The 27885-nt window shown below is 40.6% G+C and overlaps 1 protein-coding gene and 1 long non-coding RNA gene across 2 annotated transcripts; one reads left to right on the forward strand and one right to left on the reverse strand.

Moving 5' to 3' along the window:
- The first annotated feature begins 11 nt into the window (after nucleotides 1-11).
- Nucleotides 12-24879, forward strand: myl9 (myosin light chain 9). The gene is made up of 4 exons (XM_003220495.4): nucleotides 12-170; nucleotides 15890-16093; nucleotides 18097-18258; nucleotides 23422-24879. Exons 2-4 carry the CDS (start codon nucleotides 15910-15912, stop codon nucleotides 23592-23594), a joined length of 519 nt encoding a protein of 172 aa, XP_003220543.3. The 5' UTR covers nucleotides 12-170; nucleotides 15890-15909; the 3' UTR covers nucleotides 23595-24879.
- On the reverse strand, nucleotides 18426-27844 carry LOC103278757 (uncharacterized). Its single transcript, XR_506309.3, has 3 exons — nucleotides 27548-27844; nucleotides 25238-25342; nucleotides 18426-20624 (listed from the first exon to the last, which is right to left on the reverse strand). It is a non-coding gene; the product is annotated as an uncharacterized LOC103278757 (long non-coding RNA).
- Nucleotides 27845-27885: the final 41 nt, after the last annotated feature.

Here is a 27885-nt window from a genome sequence, read left to right on the forward strand (position 1 = left end):
ATGGCCAAATCCTTCGGGGTGGGAGGGATCCTCCCGCGGGGAAGCGCTCCTCTCCATTGGACGCTCTTCCCCAAACGGAGGGAGGCTCGACCCGCTCCCGGTGCGTTTCCACCTCTCCGCCGCTCCTCTTCGGCTCCCGCAAGGCTCCCCCCAGTTCCTCTTTGGCTCAGGTAAGAGGGTCTCCTTCCCTTTCCCCTGGAGACGCCCCACAACCTCTGGGGGGAAAGTAGGCGAGGATGGAGGTCAGAACTTCGTGTTGCCCCAGCAGATCTTTCTATCCGAGGTACCTTGGTTTTGCTCCCCACACTGTCTGGGATGCGCCATCGCTTTCATTCGTCCTGAACGTAGACTGCGTTGCTATGAGTTTTCCGGGCTGTATGTTCCAGGAGCATTCTCTCCTGACGTTTCGCCCGCATCGATGGCAGGCATCCTCAAAGGTTGTGAGGTCTGTTGGAAACTAGGCAAGTCGGGTTTATCTATCTGTCGAATGTCCACGGTGGGAGAAAGAACTCTTGTCTATTTGAAACTAGAGAAACGAGGTTTATATATTTGTGGCATGTCCAGGGTGGGAGCAAGAACTCTTGTCTGTTTGAGACAGGTGTGAAATGTTTCAATTGGCCAACTTGATTAGCATTGAATAGCCTTACTGCTTCAAGGTCTGGCTGTTTACTGCCTATGGGGAATCCTTTGTTGGGAGAAAGGAGGAAACCATAACAATGAACAAAATCTGGCTACCAGTAAGTATTTAAAAATAACTCTAAAGTCAGGACAGTAAATAAAGATCAACACTCTGAAAACAGAGAAATTCCAGACATGAATCAGTCAGGGCCAGCTAAAACCTCCCAACAAAGGATTCCCCCAGGCAATAAGCAGCCAGACCTGGAAACTGAAAGGCTATTCAATGCTAATCAAGGTAGCCCACTGAAACATTCACATCTGTTTCAAACAGACAAGCGTTCTTTCTCCCGCCCTGAACATTCCACTTGCCTAGTTTCCAACATATCCCACAACCTCTGTAACCTTTTGCCATAGATGTAGGTGAAACGTCAGGAGAGAATGTTTCTGAAACATGGCCATACAGCATGGAAAATTCACAGCAACCCAGTGCTTATGGCCATAAAAGCCTTCAACAACACATAGAAAACTACGTTATACTAAGCTTCCCTCCTTAATTCTAACTCAAGGCACATATAAACTGTGGAATTAACACAGTTTGATACCACTTGAACTGCTGTGGCTCGAGGCTATGGAATCCTAGGAATTATAATCTTACAAAGTCTCCTGCCTTCTTTTTCAAAGAGTGCTGGTGCCTCACCAAAATACAACTCCCAGGATTCCATAGCATTTTTGCTGCTGTAGTTAAAATGGTGTCAAAGTGTATTAATTCTGCAGTGCAGATGCACCCCTTAGTGTTGATGATTATAGTAGATTTTTTGGAATGCACATTCCATCATCATTGGGTTATATTATAATTATTTAAGTTCAATTATGTATTATTTTTATTTAGTTTTATAAGTTTATTTTGAGATCGTTTTATCTACAGTTTTGATTTGATTTATCATTGTCTGTTTTTGGCATTGAATGTTTGCCATTTTATTATTTTTGTTGGAAACTGCCGAGTCCCCCCGGGGAGATAGGGCGGAGTACAAATAAAGTATCATCATCATCATCACCACCACCACCACCACCATTCACCCTGTGGCTCATGGGAACATTGGTCTAAAATGTTGAAAAAGGCAACCTGGTGTTTTCTGCATGTTTTCAATTCTAGTTGTTATTATTGTTGCCAGTCATTAGCAGTGAGGGCTGGGCGAATAGGAACTGTAGTCCAAAAGATCTGCTGAGTGTCACACTACCAACTTTTCAACTTCCAACTTGCTGAAATTTCCATGATTGGGCTGAAACTTTAGAAACAGGACTTCAATCAGAATCAAAACAATGTGAGAAAGATTATTTGTATCTCTGACTTGGGTCTTTTAAAGGGGGCATCATCTGTCCTATATGGTATGTTCTCTTAATGTGTTGTTGAAAGCTTTCATGGCCAGAATCACCGGGTTGCTGTGAGTTTTCCGGGCTGTATGGCAATGTTCCAGAAGCATTCTCTCGTGACGCTTCACCCACATCTATGGCAGGCATCCTGAGAGGTTGTGAGGTGACTTTTCAAGGTTAAAGACCTTGGTAAACTACAACTCCAAGATCTTGTAAAGACCTTGTAAAACTTCAACTCCGGAGTCCCCAGTGGCACAATGGGTTAAAGCCTTGTGCCGGCAGGACTGCTGAACGAAAGGTCAATGGTTCGAATCCGGGGAGCAGGGTGAGCTCACATCTCTCAGCTCCAGCTTCCCATGCGGGGACATGAGAGAAGCCTCCCACAGGATGGTAAAACATCCGGGCATCCCCTGGGCAATGTCCTTGAAGATTTCCAATTCTTTCACACCAGAAGCGACTTGCAGTTTTTCAAGTCACTCCTAACACAGAAAAGTACAACTCCTATAATTCCACAGCATTGAGCCTTAAAGTGGCATCAGACTGCATTACTTCAACCTTGTAGATGCATCCCTGGCTCTTTGTAGACATAAATAGGATTGCACACCACATTCAGGTATGCAAAATGCTTCAGACTCCTTGACCAATGTGGATTTCAGGAGAAGCAATAGTTTTCAAATGCTGTGTCCATAAGCTTCTGTACTGTCTGATTAAATGCTAACAATGAGGGGATTGTGCTACAATCCTGTGGATTTCCATAAACTATTAGCTTCCAGAATATCTTAAACAGCTAGATTTGCCACTTGGGCTATTAGAAATTGAGTACATGTCCTTTTTGGCTTGTAGGCATTAGTCACATTGACTGATGAACCCATCCGGTTAAAACAGATGTGGGCACTATGCAGCTCCTGCCCCCAATAGGGTTGAACTAGATTCCTCACTATTGGCTGTGTTTACTGAGGATGCTGGGAGTTGCTACTCAACAATATATGCAGAGCCTCACAATCCCCATGACTCCCAAGGAAATTAAGTTCAAGATTTGTTGTGTGCTTTATGGCAACCCTAAGGTGACCTTATAACAAGGTTTTCTAGGGTTGAGAGCCCAAGGCCACCCTGTGAATTTTCATAGCCAAGTGGGGATCAAACCCTAGTCTTTAGAATCATAATCTAATTCTCAAACCGCTGCATCATGATAGGTCAACTAAACACTTCTTGATTCTGAACATGCTCAAAAATTGTATCTTTAGTAGCACTTGAAATATCCCAAAGTTGACAGAAGCCTGGAAAAGCTGAGCCAAGCCCTGTTATATGCAGTTGATGTTTTGTGCACTTGGTGTGGTTCTGGGGGTGGGAAATGAATTTTCTCCCTATTGGTTGCTTCTCCTGCCTCCATTTCAAAGCTTGGACTTCGGGACTAGAGTTCCTAGAATAATCCAGCCTGCGTGGCTAACCTCCAAAAGTTGTTTTTCCAAACCATGTTCCTATTGTATTTCATTGGATTATGTACAGTAGAGTCTCACTTATCCAACATAAACGGGCCGGCAGAATGTTGGATAAGCGAATATGTTGGATAATAAGGAGAGATTAAGGAAAAGCCTATTAAACATCAAATTAGGTTATGATTTTACAAATTAAGCACCAAAACATCATGTTTAACAACAAATTTGACAGAAAAAGTAGTTCACTACACAGTAATGCTATGTAGTAATTACTGTATTTACAAATTTAGCACCAAAATATCACGAGGTATTGAAAACATTGACTACAAAAATGCGTTGGATAATCCAGAACGTTGGATAAGCGAGTGTTGGATAAGTGAGACTCTACTGTATAACTAATCTTTTCCCTAAGGCCAGAACTCAAGGCATCTTAAAAAACAAAAACAAAATAGAAATGTGTATAACAAACAAATATATATTTGTGTTGTTGGGGGGACGTTTCGCCCACATCTCCTCAGAGGTTGTGAGGCATGGATAAACTAGGCAAGGAAGGTAAATATATACCTGTGGGGAGTCCAGGGTGTGACAAGAATCCTTTGTCAGTTGGAAGCCAGTGTTAATGTTGCAATTAATCACCCTAAATAGCATTGGAAAGGTTTGTCTCTTGCCTGGGGGGCATCCTTTGTTCAGAGTCATTAGCCATCCTTGGGGCTCCTCTGCCCTCAGAGTGTTGCTTCCCATCTACTGTTCTGATTTTTGAGGTTTTTTTAAATACTGGTAGCCAGATTTTGTTCATTTGTTACATTTGTTGCTGCCGTGTGCATCCAAGTAATTTCTGGAAATTATTGCAGATTTTTCTTGGGAAGATTTATTCAGAAGGGTTTTGCCTTTGTTTTCCTCTGAGGCTTTTTTTATCATGTCAGAAGCAACCGCTTCTGGTGTGAGAGAATTGGCCATCTACAGAGATGTTGCCCAGGGGATGCCTGGATGTTTTTACCATCCTTGTGGGAGGCTTCTCTCATGTCCCCACAAGCTAGAGCTAACAGACGGGAGCTCATCCCATCTCATGGATTCGAACTGGCAATCTTCAGGTCAGCAACCCAACCTGCAGGTCAGCAGTTCAGCCGGCACAAGAGTTTAATCCATTGCGCTACCGCAGCTCCTTCCTCTGAAGCTGAGCGTGTGTGACTTATCCAAGGTCATCTATTGGGCCAAGTGGGGATTTGAACCCTGTTCTCCAGTGTCATAGTCTACCACTCAAGTCACTACACTGCTCTGGCTCTCAATTTCATTTAAAGTGCTATTAAAAACTATTAAAATATATCCATGAGAAAATAACACATATATGATTATACAACTGCACTAAGAAAAGCCATTTTCTTGAAAAATAAATGGGTTCTCCACCCCACAAAAACATACAGGGAGGGCCCAATGAAATTGTCTGCCACAGCAATGAGAAGTGAAAAAGCAAACATCGATGCCAACCTGATGGATTCATTGTGACAGATCCTTGCCTTACTGGGAAATATTTCTCTCCAGTGATTAAAATAGGTGTGTGTTTATGTATGGAGGGGGAGTGGAAGGGAAGAAATAAATTGGATCTAGAAAATATGCAGCAGACTTTGAACGTTCCCAATAGCAATATCAATTGCGTCACCAAGCATGAAATGTGTTTCTTATTGATGAATTGCTGTTATTTCATGTATTTCAATTCAAAAGAGTGTGCCCCTGGAGAGGAGAACGTGTGCAATATGATGATCAGAAAGCCAGGCAAAGCTTTAGCTCTTTGTGACATCCCTCTCCAATCTGGTGCCTCTCCCATCACAAGGTCTCAGACTATAATCCTTAATGATGTGTGCTATGGATGATAGGAGTTGTAGTTCAAGAACTGGGGGGTTGGGGAGTGGTTCTTTAGGATATTGCTATTCAAATGGCATTTCCTGGGCGAGAGTTGGTCTGTAAAAATTGGCTGCTGGTTCACAGAGGGTCTCCAGGAAAAGAAAGAAACAGTTAATAGCCAATGGGCAATACATATAGTAAAAGCAGCTGCAGTGGCACAATGGGTTAAACCTTTGTGCTGGCTGGACTGCTGACCTGAAGGTTGCTGGTTTGAATCCATGAGATGGGGTGAGCTCTCATTTGTCAGTTCTAGCTTGGAGGGACATGAGAGAAGACTCCCAGCAGGATGGTAATATATCCAGACGTCCCCTAAGCAACGTCTCTGTAGATGGTCAATTCTCTCACACCAGAAGTGACTTGCAGTGTGATTTCAAAAAATGCATATAGTACCAGTACCTGGCACATCAGTCCCCCTCTTACAAGATATCAAGAAAAATGTTGCTATGGAAGATTGTCTCAAGAGAGCAGAGGAGGGAAAGGAACTAAAATGTATACATCCCAAAACCAATCACTTATATGCTTGAACATTGTCTATCCAAGTGGTTCTCAACCTTTTTTTTTTTTTACTAGGGACCACTTTGACCAGGGACCACTTGAACAGGGACCATTTTAACCAGGGAACACTCTCCAACGTTAGTATCAAAAGGGCTACGAATCAGTTTTTGGTCAACTTTAGATTTGGTTTGGTTATTTGGGTTACTGATTCAGAAAATTGCATTGGATAGACCACATCAGCTCTAGTTTCTGATACATAACATATGCCACCCAGTAGTCGCCATCTGCTCGCCCACAGAAAACCACTTTTAGTTATTTAGAGTTGAGGTGGTCTGTCCAATGCAATGGTCAGCTCTGCAGAAAGGAGCGGAAATAAAATTTAAAAATAAAATAAATAAAGAGGAAGGAGATTTGTGGACTGAATTTTTGTTGTCGCAGCCCACTGTTGGGCCACAGCCCACAGGTTGAGAACCACTCGTCTAGCCAGAGCAGAATGGGAACCTATATCTTTGAATATGCGAGGCTTAGGCAGCAGCAATTTTTAATGGTCTGGGTGCTAAATCTGCTATGAAGAACTGTTGAAAGCTAAGCTCTCCTTGGATCAATAAACAATGCTGTGCCTCTTTCTTCAAGCAGTGCAGAGTAGAAGGAACGACAACCATTTAAGGAGGCATAAGGAAAGCAGGCACTGGATGGCCAGCTTAAAGCAAAGAAAGGAACTGGGCTAGTTTTGACTGTCAGAAATCCAGCCCTTACATCATCCATTTCAGATTACAATGAAGGCTGCCACCTTCTCTGGTTAGACAGTGCTAGAGCTCAACAAATTATCTTTTGGACTACAGTTCCCAGAATCCCTATTCACAGTGACCAGATTCCAGAAGTTATAGTCCAGCAATAACTTGGCTAAGCTCTTTGCTGTTTCCTTTTTTTTAAGGCTACAGGTTCCACAAGGTACATCTCTAATGCAGAAATTATGCAGTTTGACACCACGTTTACTGCTGTGGCTCAATGCTATGGAGTCATGGGAGCTGTAGTTTTGCAAGATCTTTCACTTTCCTTGCCAAACAGTGCTAGTGTCCCAACAAACTAAAAATCCCAAAGTTCCATACCACTGAGTGGTGGCAGTTAAAGTGGTGCCAAATTGCATTGATTCTACAGTATAGATTCACCCATAGATTCTATATGCCCGTATCACATATGCATGTACATCTCTGGATGTAGGTAAAGTTACTGCAGATACCATCATCCATAGTCCACCCTTTCCCATACATCACCAGGATATAAAGTGGGTCATGCGGGGGGGGGGGGGGGGGGGGGTCTGTGTCCCAGGTTTGGTCCAGATCCATCATTGGTGGGGGTTTCAGTGGTCTCTGGAACTGGGAGCCAGTTGTGTGTAAAAGTGCACAGGAGCAAAATCATGTCCTCTCGACCTGAATCCCAATATTTCCCACTTGAGATCTGAATTTCTGAATGGAGCCAGCATGAGAATAAGCTCTGTTCTTGCATGTTCTCTCCATGCCATCCTTTTTTTTTTCAAGGTTCTGCTTGTATGGATCTACTTGTTTATATATCACACACTTGGACAGTGCTTGGAGTCAAATCAGAGGATACAACTTCCTACACTGGTCCCTAGGCATGAAGGGAAGTGAGTTCATATCCATCAGGACCCTTTTGTCCTGCCTCCAACTTCCCTGGATGTCCATATAGGGCTGTAACATTCAAAGGTGCCCTGTGGGCATACAATCCAGTGTGTGTTGGCTAACTTCAAGCAGTTGCTTGCCCAGATAAAATCCTTTAATTCATGTTTGGGCCGTGTGCATTGGACAGTATGCATGAAGGTCATATTGAAAGCTATGAAGGCCATGTTGGGGGTGTAGGAAGACAAAGAACTGCAAAAACAAGGAGTTCTCATTTTACTTCTTGTGTCTGAGATGCTTTTAGGGGGAGGTGCCATCTCAAAAAGTAACTTTTTATTACAGCTCCCACAGTCTCTAGACAGCATGTATATTGAGCAATAAAATTAAAAAAAAAATCAATATATGAATAAGGTAGGAGAGAGGTGAAGGCTATCTAAGTGTGTCAATGGGTTTGTTGACTTATGGCGACCCTATGAATTTCACAAGGGTTTTCTTAGGCAAGGAATAATCAGAGGCTATTTTGCCAGCTCCTTCTTCTGAAATATAGCTTACTGCACTTGGTATTTATTTGTGGTCTCCCATCCTAGAACTCATCAGGGCTGACCCTACTTAGCTTCTAAGATCAGCCAGGATCTGCTCCCTTTAGGATTTTTAGGCTTCACCATTAGCATAATATAATGAAGACGAAACCTGGGAGAAGGGCAGATCCGGACCTTTTTCAGAGCAGAAGTGGTGATGTCATCTGCCAGAGTGCCGGACTCATAATTGACAGGCTCACCTCATTCTAGCAAGTGAATGAGGTGATAATGAGGCTTTTAAAATTCACTGCTCTGCAAAGTCAGAAAATGAGAAAAAAAGGAACAGTTGCTCAGTATTTCTGCCCTTTCCTTTGAATGAGTTCCTACATCACAGTAGCTTTTTAAGTAGCGTTTCTTTGCCATTTTCTACTCAAAAGGCACAAGTTTCTTTCTGACTTGGTGATAGAGAAGCTAACCATTAAAGCTTAATGTTCCAATTTGGAAGTAAACACCACTAAGAGTGTATCTATAGTGTAGATTTATTGCAGTTTCACACCACTTTAACTACCATGGTCCAATGTTATGAAATCCTGGAGGCTGTAGTTTGTTGAAGCAGAGACCTTGTAAAACTACAATCCCCATGCTCCCATAGCAGTTAAAGTGGTGTCAAATTGCATTAATTCTATGGTGTGGCTGCACCCTGAATTTAGTAATGCTTTCTCCAAGGTTAACTATACTTTGTATTTTAGCCATGCTGCAAAATGTATTCCTCCACTACACAGACATACATGGGTATACTGAGCAACTGCATACCCAACATTTTTATCCCCATTTACAGCATCTCATTCCAGATATCAAGAAATAGCCAAGCTTCACAAAATGATTTTCTCTATTACCAACCTCTTCAAATCATCAAGATGGGCAGCAAGAACATAAAGGTAGAAGTCATTCAAAAAGAGCAGAGGTGGCCCCAGTAAGAGGTGGCAGCTGCCCCTTTTAGATTCTGCAAATCCACCCTGTTTATAAAGCCTTTGATCCCATGTTGAATTAATCATTGCGTGACAAGGGGAGCTCTTAGTCTGCTGATACAGACAAACTGTATTCTCATTGCAGACTTACATCTTTGGATAACTCAGTGTATGGCAGGTCTCTCTTCCCCCCCCCCCCCCCCCCATAATCTGAACTACAAAAACAACAGGTCAAATTCCTAACATCCCAGTCCTATGACTTCATTTTAGTAATGGGAGTGCTGAACAATTGTGCTTGCAACACCACCGCAAAATCAGCATTGAACCTGGTAAGAGAGGCTGAATCTAAAGCAAAGCTGGTCATTGAGTTCCTGCCTCGTCCTCCCCTGCAAGCACCACAAAGACTTTTCAGTGCCAACACAAGACTTTTGAAACAGAACCCAGATGCCCATTCTTCTTTTTCAAAAGTCTTGCTGCCCTGTATGAACATTACATTTTACAGTCATCTATGCCATCACCTACACGATGTCTCCTGAAAGATAATACTTTTCTACCTTCAAGTGCTGTGGTGTCTGGATGGCTATCTCTTGGGAATGCTTTGATTATGTGTTCTAGCATGGCACTGGTTTGGATTGGACAGCCTTGTCTTTTCCATTTCTAAGATTCTATGACTCTGCCTTCCCTTATACCTTAAAGTAATGGTTCCCAACCTTTGGGTCTCCAGGTGTTTTGGATTTCAACTCCCAGAAATTCCAGCCAGTTTACCAGCTGTTAGGAATTGTAGGAGCTGAAGTCCAAAACACTTGGAGGCCCAAAGGTTGGGAACCACTGCCTTAAAGACACCAGATCTACCTGATGTTGGAGCTATGTAGGGCCAGCCCTGATTAGTACTTGGATGGCAAACCACCAATGAATAGCAGGTGCTATAGGGAACATTTTAGGGGAAGGAACTGGCAAAACCATCTGAGTATCCCTTGTGTAAGAAAGCCCTTAGATGGCCCTCGTAAGTTCATGTACACCCCAAAGCCAGTGCTGATACCTTTTGAGATAGTTCATGCAGTAAGCATTGCTGTTCCAAGATCTTCTTGCTACTGATACATATACCATATATATTATGTGGATCTTTTGATAGTGTTGGGCTGCTGACTGCATCTTGTATCAGCAGTGGCTATGCAAACTAATGGATGGGAGTTATGGTTTAACCAAAGTCTGGGAATATTTATTTTTGAACTACAGCTCCAAGAATCACTGATCCATTATGGCCACTGGATCAGAATGTTCATTATAACATGGACATCCTGAGGGTTATTATATATAACAAAACCCCAAAACATTCCCAAATTCTGGGCCCAACCTCATTTGGAAAGACACATTCCTCATCATGTGCTACTGTAAGGAATACTATCATATAAAGTGATGTATTACAAATGATGTCAAGACAAGTTGCAATTTACTTTCTGAAGGAATGGTGGTAATTAGGGTATTTTGAAAGGTTACAGAAGGGCTATGACAGTCATTTGCTAGTGTCACGAGTAACATTTACTCCTTTGGGACATTGTTTGGGGTACATTTCAGCCTTCAAAAAAGACTTGAAAACATGGCTCTTCCGTTGTGCCTTTGGAGAGTAACTATTTTATATTTCTTTTCCGTTGCTCCCTCTAATATCTATCCTCTAGACTACACCACTTCCTTATGACCCTGTTCGCTATGGTTTTTATTCTTATGTCCTTCTCACCCCGAGTTTTAACTTAATGTTCATGTGGTCCGCCCTTGTTTTCATTGTTTCCTTGATTTGTATTGTAATGGATATTATTTATTGTATTGTTCACTGTGTTGTGATGCGTTGTTCTTTTATATGCTGTTTATATTGTATTGTTCTGGGCATGGCCCCATGTAAGCCGCCCCGAGTCCCCATTGGGGAGATGGTGGTGGGGTATAAATAAAGTTTTATTATTATTATTATTATTATTATTATTATTATTATTATTATTACATTTGGGAATGGAGATAATTGAATAATTAGGACACTTAAAAATAATGCATCAGTAACTTAAGCCAGTATGGTGTAGAGGTTTGTGCGTTGGACTAGGACACTGGGAGACCTCGTAATGCAACACACTCAGATCCCCCATTCAGCCATGGAAAGCCACCAAACGATCTTGGACAAGTCACATTCTCTTAGCTGAAGACAATGGCATGATTTATTCCGATAACAACAGTTTTGTTATTGGGATAAATCATGATAATAAAACCATATGATGGAATCACTGTAAGTAGGAGTTGACCTGAAGATACAAAATAACACCATGTTACTTATGAGTCATGCTATCTGTAAGTCATAGGTAACGTATCACTTTTAAAAAAAGAAAAACAAAACTGGTATGTTAGATTTTGCAATAAGGTTTTCAAGATCAGTCTCCGTGCAATTAGAGATCCCTCCACCTCGCATGAAAGCTGATATTCCTGATGAAACTCCTGCTTCAGTGTGTTTCTGAAAGCAGAGCTTGTTTTTCAAGAGTGATTGCAAGGATGCAGAGCTCTGAAGTGCAGCGTACAAGGGGTTGGAACTTGAGCATCATGTATTGGCTCTTGGCTTCGGCCAGTTGTAACCTCTTTTGCGATAAGGCTAATGGAAAGGGAGGCAGCTGGTGACAACTATAATATTGGGCAAAGTCCCACTGGAAGCAGCAGGACAAAGAAGCTTTTATCCTCTTTGTGGTGGGAGGTGTATTCCAACCTTGAACTAATCATCCCCGTCCCCCATCCCTCCTCCCCATTTTCCTGGGTCTGGCAGAGAAGGGCTTCTTTTCTAGCCTGTTCTAACAAGCCAGCCTTTGAGCTCTGCAATTATTGTCCGGCTACAGGTTTATGCTCCGCTCTCCCTTGCTAAGCAGCAGTTCCCTCCTCCTGCAGCTGTGTAACTGCTGGGCATGTTCTTATCAGTTACAGAAAGGAGCACAGTGTGTGTGGGTTAGAGAACAAGGAACTGGGCAAGTTTTAGTTCCTGTGGCTGCCCAACAAAGTCTCCAAACGGAAAGTCTTTTGCACAGGAAAAAAAGCTAAGAGCTGTGTGGAGACTTAAAATGGGGGATCCCTGTCCAATGAATGGAAAGAAAACATCCTAATTTTTAAATGGCTATAAAATTGCACATCAAGGTATTGCAATTATTAAAGTAGAAGGATGCATATGCCATTTTAAAAGTGCTAGCCAGTCATTCCCACTTTAATTGTTTTGGATCTGCCAGTATCCCATGATTTCTACTTTGAAGTAGTTAGACTTCTGTATGACTCTAGGAAGAATGAAACCCAGGATTCCAAGGATAGGACTATTCTGTCAAGTATGTGCACCCTTAGAGGCTGGATGTGCTAAGTTGCATAGCTCCCTGCAATGAGGTACTTCACATTTCAAAATGAGTAGTAATAACACCAGTAACAGCAATAATTGTTACCCATCTCTCCTCAAGGCTTGAGGTGGTATACAACATAGTCAAAATACATTGATAAAAACTAAGACAATTAAAACATGTATATTAAAAGTCATAGACATAAGATTAAAAAACTTAAAAATCATTTGTACCAGTAAAATGTACATTTAAATGCATAGATCAAAACTGACTGTTGTAAGAGGTCTTTCATTCTGTTTTAAAGCCAGACAGCTTGTGTAGCTGTCAAATCCCTTCCAGCAGGTCATGCCACAATCTAGGAGTGGCTGATGAAAAGGTCCTTTGGATGACAGTTGTCTGTCTAATCCTGGCTAGTTGAAGTAAATATCCCCCAGAGAATCTAAGTATACAGAAGTGTAGAAGAACATGAGGGTCAAAAGTCTTGAAAAAGCAGCAGCAACAAACTAAAGTAACATTGGAATGAATAGCAACAGTTGTTTGTTTTGTTGATGTTAAAAATAGTAAGAAATATTTAAAGGCAAATCTCTGATTTCTGGAGGCTTTACAATCTAAAAAAGGTGGATTCTAAGTATAATTTAAAATTTGTGAGACACAAAGTAACACTGAGAAAAAAAGATGATGGAAAGAAGCAGAAACAAGATCAGTGTACTTAGACTAAAGTGGTATGTTCCGGCCCAGCTTATCTGTCCGAACGTGTCTCCCGCTATGACCCACCTCGAAGCTTAAGATCGTCGGATGAGGCCCTGCTCGTGGTCCCATCAGCCTCACAGGTGCGGCTGGTGGGGACGAGAGACAGGGCCTTTTCAGTAGTGGCTCCCCGCCTATGGAACGCCCTCCCCATTGAAGTCAGGCAGGCTCCCTCCCTCCTATCCTTCCGTAGGAAGGTAAAAACTTGGTTGTGGGGCCAGGCTTTCAAATAAGAATCAGCAGCATTAATTACTATTATGTATGCTGGAACTCAATTGACAGACCCAGTCTTTTAAACTTGTACACGCCTATCTATATTTTATAAATGCATTTTATGAATGTTATATGTAAGTTAATTTTTTAACTGATTTATAGTGTATTGTACTGTTTTTATATGTCTGTTTTATTGTAAGCCGCCCTGAGTCCCCTGTTGGGTGAGAAGGGCGGGATATAAATATTGTAATAAATAAATAAATAAATAATATGTGTACAGCTATTATTTTACCATCATGAAGCTGTGTCTGAAGTGTTTTGTAAACAATACTCTTGAGTGTAAATATAACAAATATAACTTGTTGGCAGAATCATGTTTTCTATAATATTATTAAAAATGTAAGACTCTGGCTGTCTTTTCCATGTGGCCATGTTACTCACCATTGTAAACAAGATCATACCCTACAATTCTTCCAATTTGGCAGGGACAGCTTTTTTCAGCTGCTTTAAAAATGTTGCAGTTTTTCTCTGCTTTTGTTACATTCCTCCTTTGTATTATTTGAATGTAGTTTGCATTCAATTAATTCAATAGGGGAGTACAAGAGTGGAGAAGAGGGAGCAAAATCTTGTAATTCCCAGTAGGCTCAGGCAAAATCAAACTGCTTGCACTCTCTCCTAGCTTGTGTTCCTTCTCCACAGTAACTTTTGCTGTCTTCATCACACTCTGCTATTGTTTGCTTACACTTGTCCTAGTTTTCATCTGTAAAATAATGAAAGGTATTGGTGATTATGAGCAGATGACCTGTGTGCCTGCTGTTAGCAGGCATAGGGACTAGAAACACAGTAAGTCAGCCCTCCTCCTTTGCTAGGATTAGGGCACAGGACTATCATGAAAGTGAAAAACCATGATGACGAATGAAACTGCTGTTTTTATTTATCTGAGAGAACACATCTTTAGGAATTTCTAGATCCTCCAAACTCTATGGTTGACTTCATGTTATTGTCATTTTATACTTTTGATATTAATGAAGAAATTGTAGCATTGAATGTTTGCTGTTTATATGTATGTTAACCGCCCTGAGTCCCTCTGGAGAGAGAGAGCAGTCTAGAAATAAAGTTTTATTATATTATTATCTGGACCTGACCACAGAATTGTACTGGAGAACTTAAAGAGATTCCTAGAAGGGTGTTCTCTAGGTCCTCCAGTATGACCAGAAGAAGTTGACCATAGAATGACACTGGAAGACCTAAAGAAAAGGAGAATAATCTCCACGTGTTTTGAAAATAGACTTAAAAAAAACAAAAACGTTCAATGCATTTTGGCTTATATGTAAATAAATTGACCTTCCAGGCATTAATTCCTTAGTAGAAATTTGAAATTCATATGCACTTTCTTCGTTAACTAAACTGATGCATAGCCTGTCAACTGGTTGTGCAGGTGCCAAACATGCTGATGGGCAACTTGGAAAACCTTTCTTCCCACACCTTATATTGGGTTTGGGCAGGATGACCCATCAAATAGCTCTGTGAAGAAGGGGACATGGGCAGCCCAACAGAATCCTGCCCGTCTTCCTCTTCCCTTGATGAGCTGCAAGCCTCTAATTAACCCCTATTAACAAATTTTTATTAGGAACTTAGTCTTTCAAGGAAAGAACATAGATCCACGTGCAGCTCTCTACCCAGCTAGACAAAGACTGTTAAGGGGGAAGGGGGAGGAATGCTTGGAATCTGCAAGGAACAGATAACTAATTTCCTGCTTTTTTCCTGAGTAGGCCCAGAGCTTGGGCTAGTTTGTGAGCCTTTCTTTGTTCAAGGAAAGTTGGTTAACTGAGGGTTGTTCATTCACAGAGAAGGCTGAAGGGGTGGGAATATTGAGGAGGGTTGCCAGCTTCTTTTCTGTTCCACTAGTCTGTGCTTTTTAACAGTTGATTGAAAACTGCAATTGAACAAAAGTTTCACCTGGCCTTTGTAGCCTCTTGCTGCTCCACCTGTTGACTCTACTGATGAATTTATCTCCATCCAGTGTCAGATGTATTTGCAAAATGGGTTGTGATGGGAGGCAAGATGGAACAAATTCTTAGAAGTCTCATATGGGAGATTCACCACCTCCAAAAATTGGGAAAATTACTTTTTTGGACTTCCTATTCCAGATTCGCCAAACTTTAGTCCAGAAAATGAACCTTTCTCATGATCTGCCTGTCCTGGGTATTTTGTATCCAAAGAACCATCTGGCAAGCAGGAACCACCGTGGCTTAACCTTATAGATATGTTGTCACATTTGACCCAGTTAAGGTTTGCCATTGCTATATCAGGTACACTGGAGATTGCTGGCTTAATACCATAGCAAATTTGTTCACTACCTCAAAGAGAGCTTCAAGAAGTTACTTTGGTGGACTAAAACTCCCAGAATCCTCCAGCTAGCATGATTATGGAAATACATAGCATGTTCTGACTAGAGGATTCTAGGAGCTGTAGTCCAAAAAAGTAGCCTTCTTAAGCTTCAAAGGATAGGACTGCATTGCAGGTTGCACACACTGGAAAGCAGAGATCCAGAGCCTTGTAAAGGCATGGAGTAAGTTGCCCAGTAAATTTGATTTCCTTGGACTTTTAACATAGTAATGAAGTTATTGTTCCTCCCCCCAGGTCAAACCAAATCTGCCAAGATGTCCAGCAAGCGAGCCAAGGCGAAGACCACCAAGAAGCGTCCTCAGCGTGCCACCTCCAATGTCTTTGCCATGTTCGACCAGTCACAGATCCAGGAATTCAAGGAGGCTTTCAACATGATAGACCAAAATCGTGATGGGTTCATTGACAAGGAAGATCTGCATGACATGTTGGCATCTCTTGGTAATAAAGCAACTTTGTGTTCCATGCTCTTTCAATGAGTTTCATGTCCAAGATGGGGTTTGAACTCTTGTCTCTAGAGCCATAGTCCGACCCTCAAACCACTATACTACGCTGGTGCTCTGGGAGGATTTTAGTTAAACTCAAAAGGGAACAAGAAAGCTAAACAGCTAGTCTTGAGATGTTGACCTTCAGGGTCCTGATTTTGCTAAGCACTGTTACGTATTTCTTCTTCGCATCAGTTCTGTTGCCAACTTATAACAGATGGAAAATTCTGGAATTTTCAGGCCAGAAAATTTATACAGATTATAAATAAATGTTGTGGAGAATATAAGTCAACTATAAAACAACAGTTGTGTGAAGTAAACAACTGAATGAATGAGAAGGCATAGGACAGTATAGTTGAAAAGTAATTAATAGCAAAGGATGTAATAGAAGAGCAGCATTTTTTACAGAGGACCACTAGAGGGCAACTTGTGGTTGTACACTTGGAAATAAGCAGATGGATTCTTTTTCCTCTTGGTTTAAAGTTGAACTGAGAAGCAATTCAGTCAGAAATGGGGATTCTGCAGACATGCACGCAGTCATGTAAAGCAGACTGGGATTTCCTCCTGGTTTATTGGCAAATCATACTGACTTGGCCGTTTTTCTCCCCCAGGGTTGCTTTTTGTTTCCCTTCAGCCTGCCATTCCTGAATTGCTACCTTGCAGATTTCTGACTAATCATGTTAATTTCCTCCACCATATCCCCAGGATCTACTTTTATGGGCAAGGCTTTTAGCAAGAGGAGCATTCACCTTTGTTTAAGAGGACAAGCTCACAGGGGCATTTTATTGCCTTCGCTTAGCTCGACTGTAGTGTGATGTTTATATCCTGGTTTCTATTACCGATCCCCTTGTAGATAGAACAGAACAAATCTCACACTGCTAGGATATGTGTGTGTATGCTTCTAAGTCACCTTTCAACTTTATGGCAACCCTATGAATTTCACAGCATTTTCTTAGGCAACAAATGGCTGTATTTGTCAATTCTATTGAAATACAGCGCACAATACTTGGTATTCTTTAGGGGTTCACCATCTGAGTACTAACCAGCTTAGTTTAGCTTCCAGGATCATAAGGAACTTATGCCGTTAAGATATTTAGGCGTTCACTTCTAGGATGTACATTGAACTGAGCTAAACATGCCATCACTTTTAATACATAATTTTCCCCTAATCTTTTGGATTTCTTCTGGTAAGCAAATATGCTATCCAATATCTGCATTCTGTGATCCTAAGGCAAACCTATCACAGAGCTTTGTTCGTGTGATTTGTTCAGAAGAGGTTTGCAGCTGAGAAAGTGTGACTTGCCCAAGGAAATCTGGTAGGTTTCATGCTTCTGGCAGGATCCATATCTTGGTCCTCCAGAGTCATAGTCCAATGCTGAAAATGCTATATACTTACTTATTGCCTGATTTAAATATCCTCCAGTTGCGTTTGTCAGTTCTATATGCAGTTTCATATAGCACTGACCCTCCCCACAAATATCCGACAAGCCCCAACCCTTCTGGGTTTCAGAAAGGCTGTGAAAACATGGCTGTGTGCACAAGCTTTTAATGAGTAATACAATAACGTCGACATAGTCCAATTGAAGGCTGAAGAATGAGGTTTTTAGACAAATTGACCTAATTTACATATGTTTTAAATGTTATAATGTATTTTAATTATGTATTTTTATAGTTTTAATTGATGATATGTACTGTCTTTGTTTTATTATTATGTTCTTGGCATTAAATGTTGCCAACTGTTATAAGCCGCCCTGAGTTCCCCCCAGGTGAGAAGGGTGGGGTATAAATGCTGGAAATAAATAAATAAATAAATAAATAAATAAATAAATTTCATCTTCTCCAGTCACAAACTGAGAAGGCAATGCAATAAAGCTCCATCAGCGATCTTAAGAATGAACCCTCAACAACCAAGGGCATAGAAGCCAAAACCAAACTCTTCACCGACTTGCATTTTTTTAGGGAAGAATCCAACTGATGAATACTTGGAAGGCATGATGAGTGAAGCTCCTGGACCCATCAACTTCACCATGTTCCTCACCATGTTTGGAGAAAAGCTGAATGGAACTGATCCGGAGGATGTCATCCGCAATGCTTTTGCCTGTTTTGATGAGGAGGCCACAGGTATGCATATCACCCCTCCATGGAAATGTTAGTTTTTTGGACTGTACCTTTCAGAATCCCCCATATTGGGGATATTGTTTAAACAGTAAGATTTCCCAAGCTCTCCTCCATTGCAACTTAAGTTCTCAGATAAGCTGTGTTGGTAAAGAATGCATCTAACTAGTATCTGAAAAATGAGGTTTTTATTGCTATTATCTCACTTAAGAAAGTAGATGTGTTCCTGGGTATTACCTCTTTGACAGAAAAGTTTGCACCAATCTGTCCTCTGCATCTGGGAAGATGTCCAAAGTTGCAGTTTCTCCCCGTTAGATGTAGCATTTCCGATTAGTACCTCTCCAACTTCTATTATCCAAACTTCAATGCCACAACTCTTTGCACCCAAAGATTTTTCCTGGTGCATCATGTCAGGTCCTATAAATCTGTCAACCAGCTACCAGTATTAATGGAAGCAGAGAACATGCGATGTTTTTGGCTTTAGAAATCAAGGTCCAAAACAAAGTTCAACAATGTGTTAAGGAATTAAATAGAACCAATTTTGAAAAAATAAAAATAAAAAAGACTAAAATAGAATAATGTTAATTCTAAACATTATTCCTTTGCCACAATTAAGTTTACATTGTAACCTTGTTTTTTAAGAAAAGCAATACAGCAGTAAAGAAAAAAATAAAAATGATCTTTTCACACAAATTGTTTTTAAAAGCTGTGTTTTTGTATTTCATAGGGGGACAGTTGTGAGATAAGCTCTTATTTTCAAAGCTTATTTACTGAGAAAATGTTCCAAGTGTTGTGTTATCTTTAAACTTTCCTCATTAATTCCAGCCCAAAAGAGTAAGTCATTCTTATCCCATCTCTTATCTACCATTCTCAAGTATGCATCCTTGCTCCTCATTAATTTCGGTTCAGCTTCAAAAATATATCATTGTATTCATGAACCAAAGGTGTTTTTCGTTTCCTCACAATATCTCTAGGTGTTGGCAGGCTTCTTCCTTGTTCACCATACACTAGAATTTAAAATAGAAGGTGCAGTTGTGTTTTGATGACTTCTCATAAGCAATGATGGGTTGCATAGAATGTTAAAACTAAATAGGGCTTTTCTTTGACCCAGTATGATCCTTACTATTGTCTTTGAAAATGAGTCCAAGTAGCACTTGGGCAAAAAACATTTTCATTTAGCACTGCCCCCTTATTTCCAGTCTTGAATGTGTAATTTATGGGTGCATGAACACCAGTAGAATTAATGCATTTGACACTTGAATTGCTATGGCTCAATGGTATGGAATCATTGGAGTTTTAGTTTTACAAAGTCTTTAGCCTTCTTTGCCAAAGAGAGCTGGTATCTCACCAAATAACAACATAGCACTTAACATAGTGTCTAGTTGCATCAATTCTGCAGTTGTAGATGCACTGAGAATCTATTTAATGCTTAGATAACATTAGTCTCTTTCATGATGCTTATCCATAGGTCCAGGGGGACAATGTCTACCAGTCTGTGACTATGGATCAAATTGTACCTGAAGCTATATAGAAACCATTCCAAAGCCAAAGAAAAACCATCACACAAGGATGAATTGGACTACCTCCCCCCTTTTGGTTGTACAGTTATTTACAAGGAACTATGCGTTGTTATTGGAACAAAATAAACTTGGGTGGTAGTCTCATGGCCCTCCAGATCTTCTTGGTCTCCAGTTTCTACCAACTTTGTCCAGAATAGCTTGCTTGCTTGCTTGCTTACTTAGATGATCCCTCGTAGCTCAAGGATGATGGTCCTCCATGTGTAGTGTCTTGGCGGTGGATGCGTAGGTGGCTGTGGAGACTTATTCTTGACCCGCATGTTCTTCCGCAGTGAAGACATCAGTTTCCAGATGGAAGGCAGTCCTGGTCAGGGTTGTCTTGATGCGCCTTCCTCTTGATACGTTTATCCCTTAAGCCCTCAGTTCATGCCCCTTTGAATTCTGTAGCACTGTTGGTAACAGCTGACTCCCAATTAGAGTGCTCAAGGGCCAGGGCTTCTCAGTTCTCGGTGTATATGCCACAGTTTTTAAGGTTGGCTTTGAGCCCATCTTTAAATCTCTTTTCCTGCCCACCAACATTACGTTTCCTGTTCTAGAGTTCGGAGTAGAGCAACTGCTTTGGGAGACGGTGATCGGGCATTCGGACAACGTGGCCAGTTTAGGGGAGTTGATGGCGTAGGAACATTGCTTCAGTGCTGGTGGTCTTTGCTTCTTCCAGCATGCTGACATTTGTCCGCCTGTCTTCCCAAGAGATTTGCAGGATTTTTTGGAGGCAATGTTACATTGTCCAAAATAGCCAATAGTGAGGAATGATGGAAGTTTTAAAAAAATCTGATGAAACACAGTTGTCCACCCCTGATATGAACAAAAGAACAGTATAAGGTGAAGGTTGTCTCATTGCTTTAGCTACTCCCACTGCTTCCCAAAGAAATTACATTCCCCGAAACTACTTTTCAAGGTTTCCAGAACTCAGACAAGGTGGTAAACACAGGAAAAGCGGAGGAGTGACTCCTCTTCAAGTTAGCATTCATTACACTTTTAAGATGGAACATGAGAAGACACTATGCAGACATTCAAATTAGAATCTGCAAGATACTGAGAAGTTCTCAGGTTGTGTTTAGGACATTCCTAAGGCTTATTGAGGAGGAAAAAAGGAGGGAGCAGGTTGGATGGTTGACCTCCCCCCCCTCCTCGCCCCTGCTACTATGAAATCCAGGCATTACTCATTATAATGGATTCCTTTTAAAATGGGCAAAAGAAAATTGGGAGTTCAGAAGTGAATGATATGAGCTCATTGGTTTGGCAAGTGGGTTATATTTTAAAAAGCAAACTAACTATATTTGTGCAGTGCATACATTGGTAAGAATGAGCTTCAATGCCACAAAGAAAGAGTGGTTCAGGTTAGAAACCAGTTTAGTGGGAGGGAAGCTTATTTTTCTAGAGTATGTCTCCCAGAATCCACTTGGCTAGCTTGGCAGTTTTCTATTCTGGTTGTGAAATCCTAATTCAAAAAAGTAAGTTGTTAAGGTTGTAAATAAATTCACACATTTATAATAATAATAATAATAATAATAATAATAATAATAATAATAATAATACTTTATTTATACCCCGCCACCATCTCCCCGCGGGGACTCAGGGCGGCTTACATGAGGCAGAGGCCCAAACAACTTAGGACAAAATATAGGCAACATAATACAAATCACACTATAAAAAGATAAAACAGTAATACAATATATCAATTAAAACAAAAAATACAGGATAAAAATTGCATTTAAAACACATAAATGGTAAAATTGTAATAAATACAGGATACAGATTTGATCAAAAAGCATTGATGAAGACCCAAGACACGAATGATAGCTTTCAGTGACTATGCTGTAACCCTGGGTAGTCTCTTCTGTCTCCTCAGAAGCTGGTAGATTCCCACTCCAATTATTTTGGGCTATTGGCCATGCTGTCTGCGACTGCTCAAAGTTGGAGCCCAATGATAACTACGAGGGTTGAATGAAAAGTAATGCCTCCACCTTCATAACTCCTCAACAGATTGCAGTACTGGTATGTGGCAGGTACTGGCTTGTTCAGTAGACTCTCCTCTACAGTTCCATTTGGTGGGAAGTCTTAGCATTGAATGGTTGTGTTGTTAAAGTGCGAAGTATGGAACCCTGCACAGACGGTCGGTCAATGCGACTTAAGCAACGTGCAGTCATTGAATTCTTGACAACAGAAGGTGTCGCCCCAAAGGAGAAAAGCGTCACCTTCATTCTCATAACGCAAAAGGAGTTCCTGGTAACGCAAGAGGAGTCTGTGCACTTTCATTTCAGGCGTTAGCATCCTGGGTACCCATCGTGCACATATCTTCCGACAGCCAAACAAAGCAATAATGTGACTCACATGTTCTTGTGAAATGCCGATTATGCTTGACATTTCTCTCTGAGTGATACAACGATCATCCCGAATCAGTCTATCATCCTTTTGCTTGTGAATTTAGGTGGTTGCTGTCGCAGGACATCCAACTCTTTGTTTGTCACGCAAGTCAGATGTTGCCACCTCAACATCTTTAAACTTACCCGCCCAACAACACACAGTACTCACATCAACACAATCACCATAAACAGCTTGCATTCTCTGATGAATCTCCTTTGGGGTGACACCTTTTGCTGTCAAGAATTCAATGACTGCACGTTTCTTAAGTCGCATTGACCAATCGTCAGCACAGGGTTCCATACTTCGCACTTTAACAACACAATCGTTCAATGCTAAGGCTTCCCGCCAAATGGAACTGTAGAGGAGAGTCTACTGAACAAGCCAGTACCTGCCGCATACCAGTACTGCCATCTGTTGAGGAGTTGCGAAGGTGGAGGCATTACTTTTCATTTAACCCTCGTATAAGCCAGGTTTTTCACTTCTATTCTCAATGGTAAACCCCAAAATTATGGCATACTTATCACTTTTTTGGTGAGAAGATTACATCAGAGCTCACATTCAGCTGTTGCGCCAAACATGTCTAAAAGCAAAGAGATTTTTGGCAAGTTCTAACTAAAAGCCCTAATTAAAATGTACTGCTTAAACCTAAGTGTATAAACTTCTCTAGACATTTGTGTTGTGTATCCTGTTTAAGACAGTATCCAGTGTTTTTGCTCATTACTGATAACAAATCATCCAGAGTTCACTTAGACCTTGAACATTGGCATTTTCAGTTCCTTTCCTCTCATCTTCAAGAACAAGACATTGCTGAAGGAATAAAAGTTAACAGTTTCCCAATAGCCTTCCTAGTAATTCTGATAAACTAATAGTTTTCCTAAAATCCAGGAAGCCCTTTTTCACAAAGCTGTGGTCCCGTGTGGAAAATGTGTCTGCCAACTTGGACAAAGGGGAAAAGCCAGCAAGAAACACAGTTTAGAAAAATTAACTCTTTTTTTAAAATCCCCCAATCAACATTACAACTATTCATATCAGTTAGGGGATTTAAAGAAGTAACTTGCCATGCTCTAGTGAGAAATGATTCATGGAACCTAAAAAGAGCCACCTCAGTTTATCTTATAACATTCCCTTCCTGAAAATGAATATTCACCGGTCCTATCTAATGCATGTTTTTGAGTTGGGTTCTCTTCTTCTTTTTCCTTCTTTCTGACCATCATCTCTCATATAGGCTTCATTCATGAAGACCATCTGCGTGAACTTCTCACTACTATGGGTGACCGGTTCACAGATGAAGAGGTTGATGAGATGTACCGAGAAGCCCCCATTGACAAGAAAGGCAACTTCAACTATGTGGAGTTCACCCGTATCTTGAAGCATGGAGCCAAGGACAAAGACGATTAAAACGAAGAGAGATTCCAATTTCTAGGTCACTCTTTTAAGATCTTAATCTCTTTGCTCTGCCTTGAAAATGCCTATGTCAGAATGGGATAACCTGAAAGGGATATGTTTTTAAACATGAGGCCAAGCCCTGATCTAAATGAAGAAAAGGCTTGACACACATTCACCCATGTTACACATGGATCTGAATTGATCCTTTATTAAGCTACTACTCAATTCTGTACATACAGAGTAAAGTACAAGTAATCTCACTTTTCCAAAGTGTAACTGCAGGTATGATTGCAGTGGAATGGAGAAACTATCTGCTACTGCTTCATATAACCACACAGGAATGGATCTAAGGACTGGTAGGAGGCACTATAGAGATGGCCATTTGAGGCTTTATGTAGATGACTGATGTCTCTGTTGTTGATAATACATATTAAATATACAGCACTTCTAAACTTGCAATGTGACTTATGATCTGTACACAGTTGTTATTACAACCACTATCACCATCACAAACCAGGCATTTCTTCTCATATTTGTCCTACAGACGTCAAAATTAAGACTACATTCTCCAGATCCCAAATCAAACTCTTAATATATGTGTTGGATGATGTTGGCCTTCACCTTCCCTGAATATACTGAATCCATTCAAACATCAATTGGCTATCAGTCCAACCTTGATTCTCAAGGGGTATCCAGTTTGGTTGAGATGGATAACTCCATTTTGCACTTGCGTATTTTGGAGAAAAGGACATCTCTCCATCAGAAGATCTGCAGAGATTCTCTTTCTATCTCCTTCCTACATGCATTACACACTACACACACAAATACCCCTTTACTATGAAACAATTATTCTCTTGCCCTAAATTCATGTTGGCCATACATTTGGATCATATAGTGTTAAAAGAAATTAGATTATGGGCCCATGAAATTCAGAGTCCTCACTCACCTGTTCCACTTAGGTACTAAACAGAGTGATTTTATTTATTTATTGGCCAGCTGAAAAAAACATTGGGCAGGAAGAGCAAAAGGAGTAAAATTGCACCTATCTCACTTATATTGTCCCCAAAAGGAAGATTATTTCACTATTTCTCCTCAGCACTTTTAAAAGTAAAGTACAATTTTTTGATATTTCAGAAGATTTTTATACATATCCCTACTGGTATCTCCATTTGTGAAATAAAAATGTAGCCTCAACCATGCAGTTGCTTTTTTGACAATTAGATCAAAGATTTTTGACACAAGGAGCAAAGAAATTAATCTGAATATAAAGAATTTAATAAAATATGTTATTGTTCTATATGTGGATTCCTTCATCATTATTTGGCATAATATATTACATTTTCAAAGCACTCAATGACAACAGTGTTTGTAGGTTGGTGTACAATCTGAACATAAAATATAGAGCAATTGTAAAGTAGGGATGACCCTTGTGGTCTCTTCCAATTCTATGTTTCTATGAAAGACAGCCCTGTGCTTTGATCTACTAGCCTTCCTCAGTCTCAGATATGTAAAACTGCAACGTGTAAATCAAAGGTAGCAAAAGGAGGCATTTCAAATATTGCTAGTCTGCAACTCGCATCAGCCCTAGATAGCATTTCCAGGATTGGGAGATGATTGGAAAGGGCATGCAAACATGCAAAGAACTAGTTTTCTACCTCTTTTGTGATCCAATACAACAGGTAAGTATCAAGTTAGGGAAGGCTGCTTTGTCCCACCAAAAACTCCTAGAAGCAGAAGATGTAGAGTTGTGCACCTTGATCCTGAAAGTTAAGAAAGGCAGTCCAGTTTAGTGCTAGGATGGGAGAACAATTTCAGCAAATACCAGGGGCTGTAGGCAATATTCCAAGGGAAGGAATTTACAAGATGATCTCTAAATACTCCTATGAAATTCACAGGACTGGCATAAATAAAAAAGAAACTTGCACAGGCATGCATAAATAAAGAAGAATATCTTCTTCCTGATCACTGATTTGTGGTGACCGAAAGGCATATTTACCACAGGGTTTTCTCAAGCAGAATTATTAGGTGGGATCTTGCCTTTTCCTTCTTCAGAGGCTGAGAGAGTGTGACCAACCTAAGGCCAGGCTGTGCAGGAATTTAAAGCCTGATCTCCCAGTATCCTAGTCCAACACTCAGAACACTACACCACACTGGCTCTCTCTCTCTATTGAGGTATACCTGGCTGTGTTTTAATCTGACGCACTTAGGGCCCTTCCCGATAGGCCCTATATCCCAGGAACTGATCCCAGGTTTTCTGTTTATCTCAGATTATCTGGCAGTGCAGACTCATATAACCAAGTTTAAAACAGAAAACCTGGGATCAAATCCTGGGATATAGAGCCTGTCTGGAAGAGCCCTTAGCCATAAAGTGTTGAAAGATAATGAAGTTCAACAATGCACCTACCTCTAGTTGGTGGAGAAAAGGGTTTATCTCAGGGCTTCAAGTTTAGAAGGATATATAGCAACACATCTGGATTCAACATCAAACACAACCAGACTGTTGACAGATGAGCAAAGCAAAGACAGCAACTGCCAATGCATTTCAAAGCAAGGCAAGCAACTATAGATACACTGCTGATTTTCTTCTTTTGGATTATGAATGTTACTGAGCTATAAGTGGCATGGGCGCATACAATTACATGTTGCAGATTTATATTAATATCAAGCAAAAATACACAGTTTCTAGAACTAAAATATATGTATATGAGAGATACAAGGTATACAAGATATAAACAACGTGCTTGTTTATAAAGCTATTGTCCTCCAAACCCTGATACACCTGCAAAAGGTGGACTGTCTACAGACGTCAGACTCAACTTCTGGAATGATTCCATCAGCATTGCCTCTGAAAAATCCTGAAAATCTCTTGGGAAGACAGGTGGACCAATGTCAGCCTGCTGGAAGAAACAAAGACCACTAGCATTGAAGCAATGCTTCTACGCCATCAACTCCGCTGGATTGGCTACGTTGTCCGAATGCCCGATCACCATCTCCCAAAGCAATTACTATACTCGCAACTCAAGAACGGAAAACAGAATATTGGTGTACAGAAAAAGAGATTTAAAGATCAGCTTAAAGCTAACGTTAAAAACTGTGGCATAGACACCGAGAACTGGGAAGACCTGGACCTTGAGTGCTCTAGCTGGAGGTCAGCTGTGACCAGCAGTGCTGTGGAATTTGAAGAGACACGAATGGAGGGCTTAAGGGAGAAACGCACCAAGAAGAAAGCACATCAAGCCAACCCTGACTGGGACTGGCTTCCACCTGGAAACTGATGTCCTCACTGTAGAAGAACATGCGGGTCAAGAATAGGGCTCTACAGTCACCTACATATCCACCGCCAAGACACTATACTTGGAGGATCATCATCCTCAGACAAGGGATCGCCTAAGTAAGTAATATGAGAGAGAGATTGCACTAACAAAATTTGAAAAAAAATCTGTTCCTGTTTTGGAAGTGCTATTTCCTCTTTAATTGTGTGGTACTTTGAAAATAATTGTTATACTCTAGGAACTTCGTTTTTGTTGCTGCCACAAACTATGTTGAATTGATTGAGATTCTATAAGATATTCATTTAAAAACTATAGCAAAATGTACTGCAGGATGCCCACAAAAACAAAGTTTTTGCAGTTTAATAAACCTATTCCATGTTTTTATGATAGAACCAATTAGGAAATTACATTTTTAACCCAGGAACAAAAATAGTGTTACAGAAACATTTTACTGCAACACTATGCAAGATTTGGAAAATCAGTTATTTCCTCAAATTTGATTTTAAGAAGTGCTGTTCAATTGAAGAGAGGAAATAGCATAGTGGCAGGAGAGCTGATGGGATTTGGTGAGCTGATGCTTAATGCTAAAATCATTTTACATGGAATTTAAGATTTAATTTAATAATTTGTCAATATTTGTCTTGATTTTAAAGATGAAAATAAAACTTTTCCAATTTCCAAAACTCTACTTACCCAACAAACCAAGACCTCCATGAAACTCCGCCGAACAATCGCAATAGGCTTCCTGGATTCATTCTTCTTCCATAGGAAATTATTTTGTAAGGTTTGCAAAAGAATTAAGAATTAACATGCAGTAAGTTGGTGAATTCATTCCTCCTTGATTTCGTTCCATCTGAGCAGCTGATTTGCTCAGGGAAGCTGTGGTTGAATCAAGATGTAAATGCCCTTCAGGGTTTCAAGTGAAACTTCACAAAAGGCGCTATCTGCAAGCCATTTACTCAGAGGCACATGATGTGACTTCACAAAAGGAATGCAGAGACTATGGTTCCCCAAATAGATAAGTTTGAAGT

This window comes from Anolis carolinensis, chromosome 4 (genome assembly GCF_035594765.1).
Source record: "Anolis carolinensis isolate JA03-04 chromosome 4, rAnoCar3.1.pri, whole genome shotgun sequence".
NCBI classification, from domain to species: Eukaryota; Metazoa; Chordata; class Lepidosauria; order Squamata; family Dactyloidae; genus Anolis; species Anolis carolinensis.